We start from the raw sequence: 9590 nt of genomic DNA, 5'->3' as shown, positions 1-9590 counted from the left end.
TGAAATGCATTTAATGACAGCATGACTCATTTCCTTGGCTCTAAAATTAAGCCCACATATCTGCATAAGCTGCCTTACAATAACCCAAGTTCATCTGACATTGAAAAGGTCATCAGTAGCCAGTGAACCCAAGAACATGAACATGGGTTTTCTCCACTGATGAGATGCTATTGTCCTTTTATATACCAATACTCCGACTTTTTAACACCTACACAACCTGAGCGCTGTGCATAGTCAATGGTGTTGGTGACATATAACTAACAGCTGCGAAAGCCATTAGGTCAGTGAATGCTTTCATTATAGAAATTCAGTCAATTCAACTTAAAGAATTCCAAGTTCTCATTGGAAATGGGCAAATGGAGAAGGGGCGTGCTCGGACGAGATCTTTGGGCCCATCAGAACAAGACTGCACCAAAATCATTACGTTGCATTTAGAGCGATTCCTGAAAATGATCCAGTTTCAGCAGGTTCACACGTGTGCTGGGATGCAACTACTGCTGGAATCCTACCTCCAGACAGTGAGGGAGGGAGAAGTTTTGGGAGGCTCTCCAATTGTGCATTTTAACTTCGATCAGCACAAAGCGGTTTAGATCAATTCTTCATAAATAATTTAGTGAAACTTGCTTTACAATTAGTTTACGGAGAGTGCCACTAAAACAAGGTTAAGACACGGACGTGCTCAGGAACCGGTGCCACGTCAGAACTGAACTCTCCGTTAAAGAAAGAGCTGCCTTGATCCAGTTTGGCACCAGCAGGTGGTCGCGTCACAGTCAGCCATAACCTTGTATTAAATACCGTGTGGTGAGTCAGGACCACTCCAGTGCTACTACTGCAACCCCAGAGAACACCGATGCCAGAGTTTAAAAGGAGACCGGAAGACAACCAATGTTAAAAGCTTGGTTTCTTTAATGCAAGAATCATTATTACACATTAATAACCATTCAATGGTTTGTTTGTACTTTTTTTTTTTTCCTTGTTTTTGTTTTTTTTTCTTCTTTTTTTTTTTTTTTACAATATGTACCACATGTATCATACCAGCACCTAAATGTTAAGTATATACATTAGATATTCTTAACTACTGACAAAAAAAAGGAATTCTATGAAATTGCATGGAGGAGAAATTTGTGTTATTCTGGAACACTATAAAGTGAATCCAAAAAATAATAATTGTACTGGATGTACTAGGTATTAAGTGCATGACCATCAGAGTCTCGCTCGCTATGTCACACGATTACCAGCTGCATCAAACGAGACAAAATATTAAATTTGGGAAAACTCCAATATTAATTCACAATTATTTAAATTTATTTATTTTTTGCACACTACCATTTGGATGGAGGTGGACCTATACTTTTAATAAGTAAATGTGCTGCAAAAGAAAAACGTGGCCTGAAGGTGAGACTGCAGAGAGGAGCACGTTGTGATGAACACTGGTGAAGCATACACTCTGAGCAGAAACCAAGGATCAGGACACAGAAACCAAAAAAGAAGTCCTGTCAGATACTGTACCCATCCATTACACTGGATGGTGGCAACGTCAGCCTCAGGACTGGGAAATGTTCACCTGTGATGATCTCACTCTGTACTAACGGACATCCTCCGAGATGGACAGGTGACAGCCATTATTAGCCAGAGGCATCTAATATCGTGGGCGAATCGATGGAACTCAACTTCTCCCTCCGCTTTGCGACACCCCTTCCCCGTTTGGTTTTCAGGGGCGGTGGGGCGCAGAAGGAAGGGCTGAGGAACACGTGGCGTTTCTATTTTAAGCAGCACATTGCGTTGACGGGGGGGGGGGTGGCGGGGGGGTCGGGGGCGGTGCCAGGCGCAGTGGGGGGGAGTCGTCTCTCCGGTTCAGATCATTCGGTTGCGTTTATGGGTGGGCGAGTCCGTGATGACGTCGCACTGGACCGACGCCCGCTTGCGCGTGCTGCCGTTGTCCAGGTGCAGGGCCATCTCCTCCGAGATGAAAGTGTTCAAGTCCACGTCGTGCAGGCCGTTTCTCCGCCGGCCCGGGTTGGAGCTGCCGCTCACGTGGGTGGGGGAGCCGGGGGCGCCCGACCGCACGCTGATGCTCGCCATCGCTCCGCTCAGGCCTGAAAAACGCAACAGGGCGCACGGTTACTCTTCGGTGATGTCACCGACCGGAGGGAGGCTCAGCCTCACAGGAACAGACTGCACTGCCACGTGCTGTAAATGAGGAATTTTGGGAAAAGAGCAATTTTGTAGCAATATTTCACAGCAATCACAGCGTTAAAAAATAGAGCCATTTCTGAAAGCTGCAATGATTTGCATATGATCCACACTGTTAAGCATTACAACTTAATGTGTTGTATTTCAACACATTGCAGTACATCCCTTTGTTTTCTTGCTTTCTTTTGCGATCACAAACTCCAGCACAGTCCAGGTTTGACACGTGATCAAATTGTATAAGGAGCCAGGCAGACTGCATTAGGGCCCAAAATCTCCCATCAGTCAAATGTGCAATATCAGGAACGTGTGCAGGGCTCTTCATCAGCATCACAATTAAATACTTTACCACTTTTTCCCATAACCGTTTCAGTGAAGCATTTCATGTTCACATTTAATTGAAATTTGTGTGATAAATATTAAATGCATTGCATTTGCACAACATATATATATATTTTAATTTTTTTTAATGTTGCATTTCAATGTGAGTTTTTACCATTTTGCTTCATAGGCATTCAACTGCATTCTAGTCAGACTTCTATGCTCAAAACCAACATTAATGGAGGCCTTTGTACTGATGACACAACCCATTTTTTAGAGAAGAACTGAATGGGAGAACTTGCATCCTTTTTAAAAAATAAAACAGGTGTTTGAAACCACTGTAGGAGAGAACTGAACCCTGAAACCCTGATGTTCCCTTCTGAAACCAACATCTCTGGCCCACCATCACTGACAGCTCCACCCATTCCAGGAAGTACCAGAGGTCCCGTTAAAGATCCTTCTCCGAAACATCTGAATGTCCCTCTCAGCTTCAGCTGCACATTAGGAAGACCCACAGCAATGAAACCCAATTTCCCCTTTGTTGTTTTGCAAGTTTCATTCTGACATTCATCTTAATGCCAATATGCAATATAAAACAGCAGAAGACACAATGCAATGCAATATAAACAGCAGAAGACACAAAGAGAATCATGCCTCCTCACTCAGCCTGACAACACAACCCGCTGAAACAAAACCCTTCCAGTTTTCACACTGAATCCTCAAATAAAGTATTTGCAGAAGAAACTACTCTTCACTCCGTTTCAACAGCCCAAAGGACTGCACTATTCACAGCCTTAGTGGCTGAACCATGGCCTCCTTTCAGCCGGTATGAACCACTAGCATTTCCCTTTTCAAGATGCATTCCAAACCTGCCCTTTATGAACATTAGCCGCTGTACATAAAGAAAACTCTTATTTCATGTTAAAGCTTACCAAGCCGTGTCGGCGCATTTCCATTGACAACACCCACACCTACATACACAGACAGAATCAAACACGCAGGAATCAGCCCTACAGTTCTACACCTCCATGTTGATCCTAAAGGTCCAATACTGTTGACCCTAATTGCAAAACCCCACAGGATCCCACGTTCCCCACCGGCATCTGATATTTACACAGGGGAAAGGCCCGTACCGTGCAGCGCTATGGCTTCTCTGAAGGGCTGCAGGTCTGTCTCCACGGAGGAGCTGCTTTCTGTGGAAGGCGCCCGGTTGGGAGACATGACAGTCAGTTTGGGCGGGGCTTTAGAAGTCCGTGGCGGGGGGGCCTTCCCGCAAAGGAAACTGATCAAGTCCTCCCTGCGGATGGTTCTCCTGCGCTTTTTAACCCACGCCAGAACGTCCTTGTTGCGGCGCTGGTAGCCGATCTGAATTCCTAGGTCGTAGCTCCTCTGGTGGGCTTCCACACTTTCTGTTGAGCAGGGAGAGAAACTAAAATCAGCCAGCAGAGCCTAGGTAACCCAAGACATTCCTGCCACACCCCCAACCCCAAAAAAAAACAAACCAGTCCTTGAAAACAGACCCTCTACGCAAGGTGGCCATTTAAACATGTGCATATGCATACTACAACAGTCAAATCAAGCTAGCCAGGTCTGCAATTAATCATCTCCCAATCGAACATTCACACGTGCTCCTGGCAAACCTGGAAATGTGAATATAGTTAATATACATGGTTTTAACAGAAAGCAAACTAGCAAGCAGAATTTGCGTTTCAGGTACACCCAAAGCCACGTGGTAATCCAGCAGTCCGAGTCTGCAATCTCCCCAAAAAGGAGCTGTCCTCATGCAGAGACTGTGCCACAAAATTCAGCAGAAGTCACTGGACTCCCAGGTAGCAAGCCCCAATTGCTCATTGTGCATTCATGCTGTACACTTTGTACACCACGAACACATGTCATATGACAGAACAGTGCACAAGCAGAGCAATTCTTTTTTTGTGTCCCAAAATAACAGCGCAGCATTCCAAAAATCTCTGCAATGTCTATTCATAATTCAGTTCAAGGGGCGTCAGATTGAGGTGAGCCATTTCAAAGGCAGGGCAAACTCATTCACAGTGGTGCTGTAAATGTACAGCAAATGAGCACAATTTAATCTCCACAGACGAGGCAATCCCTGCTTTCCGACAGCATGTGCGATAACTTTCACAGGAGTCGTTACTCACGCAAAGGGTGTTTATGTACTGCGCACTGGCCCTTGGTTTAAACAGGAGCCACTGTGCTGCTGCTCCCCTGTACAGGCTTGAAAATATTTCAGATACTTTTGTGGAAGATGTCAAAACAAGCCAGACACGATTACCAAGAAAGATTATATGCCACAGCAGAGACTGCTGAGCAGTTGTTGCACTATGGTTAGAGAACTTAAAGCCTTCATACCAAGCAATGAGAGATACGGGCTGCAAAAAGAATCCCAGCACATTCCCCATTCTCAGCAAAGCTCTTAAAAATTTATTTCTGTGTTCAGAATTATTGCAGCTAGTACGCTTCACAAAGCTGTTTTACGAGACTGCCTTCCTGCTTATGTGGAATTCTACCAATTTCCTGAACACTCAACACTGCACATGGTTTGCAACAGCAAATCAAGTGGACCCAAAAGAAAGGCTCTATTTGAATCCGGGCTGAAACGTATGCAATTCTAAGTTTACACCTCATATCTGTGGTATTACTCAACTCCTTGGACAGCTAAAATGACAGGCATGACAGGGGGGGGCAACAGCCTCTGAAACAAAATGCTTTCAACTTGGTCTTGAAATCTGATGCAAACAGGCCAAAAATAGCGTCATCTAATGTTCAAAGCTACAAATACAATCTCACACAATTATACTATTTACGTTAGAAATTATGTAATAGCTTACATTTCGACCAACAAAGCAAGAACAACGACCCCAGAGAGATGAGTCTTTTTTACCTTTATAGAGATTGGTGACAGCTGTTGCAGCATTTTGAAAAGGTACCCAAAGTGACAGTCCCTGCTGCTGGCAAACTCGGTCTAAAGAGAATGGGTGGATGGTAAAAGTTATCGAAGTTAGAGCAAAGTTGAAAAAAATTCGAAAAACAGTTAGCTATAGAAACAGTCATATGACTTCGCCATTTTACATGACTAACGTCAAATAGCCTTACAATACCAGTTACCTACCCAACATTAGCACAATGCCAAAGCTTACACTAGGCAGAGCAGTGCAGAGTTATTCAGTTATATAATACTTAACACTAGTGTTATTGTGCTGTAGCCCTTCTAAAAACTTTGCCACTAAACGGGCAACTTAGTGTCCCCTTGTACAACTCGCGTACCTTAGCTAGGTAGCTACTGAAATCTAGTTAGCAAAACAACCACACGCCATTTTGTTTACAGTAGGGCTAGCTACGTTAGCACTAGCTGGCTATCAAGCTAAAACAAAACACTGCAACATTAAACTGATGGCTTGCTTGCTAGCTGCATTAAGTTAGCGTAACAGCTATATAGCTAACGTTACCCAACTGACGCCAAATCATTGTGTATTTACTACGTTATAAGTGATAACTGTTCGGGAGACAGGTACATTTTATCAATTTAAGCACAATAACTTGTGGTGTGTACCTAGTCAGAATAATAGGCAATACTTAAATCCTATTTAGCCAAGTAATAGCTACAATATAACAGTATTCCGATAAATTCCCCTCGCCATTTTGTTTTGCAAAGGAATTAAAATATGTTTTAATGAATTGTATGATTTGTAATACCTTCGCATTACCACATTAAAATGTCATAAGGCGAAGAAACTGTCAAAGAATGGTATGGAGTCGAATTGTTTTCAAATCAGTAGTTTCCAGCAAATTGTCAGTTGTTTTTACCCAGGGACCTCCTCCCTGCACTTCGCCATTTTGTTCCAGTTTGCATAGCTTAGCGAGTTAGCAAGCTACACCGCTAGGCATCTTGGAAACTGTCATTTTCATATCTAGCTAGCGCTAGCTGACATTAGCTAGCTAGTGCTACTTGGCGTGCTCAGGTAGCTAGCTAGCTATCAGATTTAGCATGGCCAACCATTAGACAAACAGTCAGCACCGGGAACGGTTTCAGCGGGCCAGACGTCTATCTACGTGGCTACACTAAACAATATTTGTTAAATCTCATTAAATGCTTGAGACAATGTGGTATAATTCCTATATCAATCGCCATTTTGTTTAGCTAACTAGCTAGCTAGATCACTAGCTAACGTTACCCAAATCATGAAGCTAGATAACAAATGTTAGCTTTGTAACCAACGACGGTCGTTTTGTTAGACTAGATCTAGCTACACTGTTGGCTAGTTGTGTTTCACTCGACTGACCAGTTGGTGACGGCTGGTGTTTTACAGCTAGATAGCCTAGGTTCGAATGTACATATGATTAGGAAAACTAGACAGCGCTAAATATGTTAGCCAACACAGCTACATAGTGACGGCGATATTGGTCAATTAGCTAGCCAGTTGGTTAGATAACTAATGTTAAGTATATATCGACTCTGACGTCTAGGCTACCAGCTAGCGGTCTAGAGAAGTTACTCGGACCTTTGTAGAGCTGTGCGACAGCGGTGGCAGAATTCTGGAATAGATGCCACAGTTTCTGTTGGCTCTGGTCGGCCTCTTCTTCGCTGGGTTCCTCCTGCTCGGCCTCGGCTAAACACTGCCGCTCCCATTTCGAGAACCAATGTTCGGGGCCGTGTTCCTGGATCTCCGCTTCCCCCTCCTCCTTCTTATCCTCCATGACACTAGTGTCTTTTGGTTTATGACAAAGTGCTATTTATTGTAGAGGGGAATATAACCTCGGTAGGTGGTAGGAATTTTCGTCACGTATTCATCAATGGTATAGCTGTTATTTTCACGTAAAGAAAACGAACAGTTAAGTCTTCTCTCTGTTCCCAAACAAACTGAACCTATTACGCCACTGACCTGAAAATATATTGAAGGCAGATTACCGTGCTGGTATTCCAGTCGATTAGTGATTGGCTAGATCCACTCGTCGGGTGCGGGTTTTGAATTTCATGTCGACATGTCATTGGTCAAAATAAACATCCGTCAACAACCACCACAAAGGAACCCCATGTAGCAAGTTAGACAGAGATGCTTGATGGGACAGTCACCACAGCGCAGGCTCCCCACTGTCTTAACTTTTGTTTGGCTGACAGCTGTGAAGTACTGACGTTGCCGTCTACATGCCCCGAAACGAGTTTATAAGCACATTCAGAATAGACTAGGTCAAATGGCGTTGGACAAGATGCGGATGGTGCAAGTGATGATTGTCGCGTTTTGTCTCACACTGGCCTTCCTGTTGCGATTTGACGACATATAACAAGGGGTTTTTAATTACTTTGTTGTCGTATTTATTGGCATTGTTTGTAGATAGATCAACCGGCAATTTATAATTTCCAGCAATATAGCCAGACCATCCAAAATGTAAACATAGCTATAATTCTTCGTTCATTAAGACTGTGGCCTTAATCATAAAGCAGTTCATAGTTACAAATGCCAGTCAGAGCACTCCTGCCCCATAACATTAAAGTTACAAATGGCACCCCTGGGTGGGTAGCCTGGACAGGTGTTTGGTGTTTCCAAGCCAAGACAGGTTGAGCACTATGGCTTGCACAAACAATTTAATTCATCTAGCTGTTTGAAATGTTGGAAAGCTTAAGGCCCCTTCCCTCTCTTGCAGCTCTGATTTGAAAGCATGCATTGCAGCTGAAATGCACAGCTTTTCCTGAACGTCCATGTGCATGTTTTGGTCCTCAGACTGGAAGCCTTTTATTTTTGTCTTGTTCAAAACCCGGCCACTGGTATCCTTTACTCAAGCAGTGTACTTCAGTCAGCTGGTAAATTAGTCATACCCTTGATATAGATGAGTAAAAAAATGCTGGATAAAATAAAATATACAGTTAACAACCTATAACATATTCTCAAAAAAGTGTGAAAATTACATTCTTTTATATACATGTAATCATTTTTCCAAAAATATATCTGTCACCATTATTCAAATCCCTACTTGTTCTTTGAAATAAAATCCAACAAAAATAACCTTGCATTAACATGCCAGTCCACCTCAAACATAGGGGACTGTATTTTGGTCTCCCATGGCTTCCACTTTCACTCTGATATAAAAATGAGGTAACACCCATGTAAAATCTGTGTCATTCATCATCACCATGGGGAAAGGCATCTTTCAGAATAAACGGGACAAAAATTCCCTGTGGTGGGTTTAGCATCAGAATAAGGAAGCTCATGTTGAACAGAACGCCATACGTGTGATGAAATACAGTGATGGATCTTTGATGTAATGATGCTGTTTCACATCTACTGGTTCTGAAGTTCTTGTTAAAGCCCATGGATCATGAACTGTATAAGGTACCAAGACATTTTGGCCTAAAACATTGTTCATTCTGCTCAGGAAGGCCAAATTTGGCCAAAACGAATCAAGACAATGATCAAGCATACTGCAAAATCAACCAAGAAATGGCTAATTGACCACATAATTATTTTATTACAATGGCCATCTCAGTCGCCAGACTTGAACATGACTGAATATTTGTGGTTGGAATTGAAGAGGGTAGTCCAAAACTTACAATATATTCTTTCAGCAGCACTTAGTGACAATATTTGATGTGCAATCCACTCTACATGCACCTATCGATTACATACTTTTTGATAAAATTTATATAGGATGAATGAATATTCATCTCTGTAGTATGTACTTATGTATTATGGTTTCAGATGGTGTTCCTATTGCAGTATTATGAATGTTATGATTTCTAATTAGAATGTCAACATCACTTTTTAATGGTTCAGCTGACATTTATTCTCTTTTGACTGTGGCCCTATTATGGACCTGCCCACATCCTGGTCTATATATAGCTCCACCCAGTCACATGTTCTGGTTGATGTACCTGAGGAAGACCTTTGAGGTCGAAATGTTGTACCATTAAATCACTTTGGGAGCAGAAAAAACAGTGTGCGGATATACTCTCTCTTCTTACTATTTTTTAAAATCCTGCACCTGTTGGAATATTCCGGATGTGTGTGCATTCCCCCGGACTGAATCTGCACTTTAACCACATGTGAATTGTGTAATTACAAATA

The 9590-nt window shown here is 42.7% G+C and overlaps 1 protein-coding gene across 3 annotated transcripts; it reads right to left on the bottom strand.

Annotated features, from left to right (window-relative positions):
* Window positions 1–884: 884 nt before the first annotated feature.
* Window positions 885–7439, bottom strand: c17h16orf72 (chromosome 17 C16orf72 homolog). 3 transcript variants are annotated; one of them, XM_035398721.1, is made up of 6 exons: window positions 7032–7439; window positions 5414–5494; window positions 3645–3920; window positions 3444–3482; window positions 2915–3005; window positions 2033–2096 (listed from the first exon to the last, which is right to left on the bottom strand). In XM_035398721.1, exons 1-5 carry the CDS (start codon window positions 7225–7227, stop codon window positions 2917–2919), a joined length of 681 nt encoding a protein of 226 aa, XP_035254612.1. In that variant the 5' UTR covers window positions 7228–7439; the 3' UTR covers window positions 2033–2096; window positions 2915–2916. The 3 variants fall into 3 exon arrangements, with proteins under 3 accessions (XP_035254611.1, XP_035254612.1, XP_035254613.1); XM_035398722.1 differs by lacking the exon at window positions 3444–3482 and having other exon boundaries at window positions 2035–2096; window positions 7032–7438; XM_035398720.1 differs by lacking the exons at window positions 2915–3005; window positions 3444–3482 and having other exon boundaries at window positions 885–2096; window positions 7032–7436.
* Between the last annotated feature and the right edge of the window lie 2151 nt (window positions 7440–9590).

Source organism: Anguilla anguilla, chromosome 17, assembly GCF_013347855.1.
Source record: "Anguilla anguilla isolate fAngAng1 chromosome 17, fAngAng1.pri, whole genome shotgun sequence".
NCBI lineage: Eukaryota > Metazoa > Chordata > Actinopteri > Anguilliformes > Anguillidae > Anguilla > Anguilla anguilla.
The sequence above is the reverse complement of the archived record's forward strand: the minus strand, read 5'-3'. Positions and strand labels throughout refer to the sequence as shown.

Bases quoted from the DNA above. Each gene is read 5' to 3' on its own strand.
- c17h16orf72 (XM_035398720.1), bottom strand. From the start codon at position 7,227: ATGGAGGATAAGAAGGAGGAGGGGGAAGCGGAGATCCAGGAACACGGC. The intron at 5,495-7,031 runs GTCCGAGTAACT...CATTCTCTTTAG, and splicing joins TGTCGCACAGCTCTACAAAG to ACCGAGTTTGCCAGCAGCAG. The intron at 3,921-5,413 runs GTAAAAAAGACT...CCTGCTCAACAG, and splicing joins TGTCACCAATCTCTATAAAG to AAAGTGTGGAAGCCCACCAG.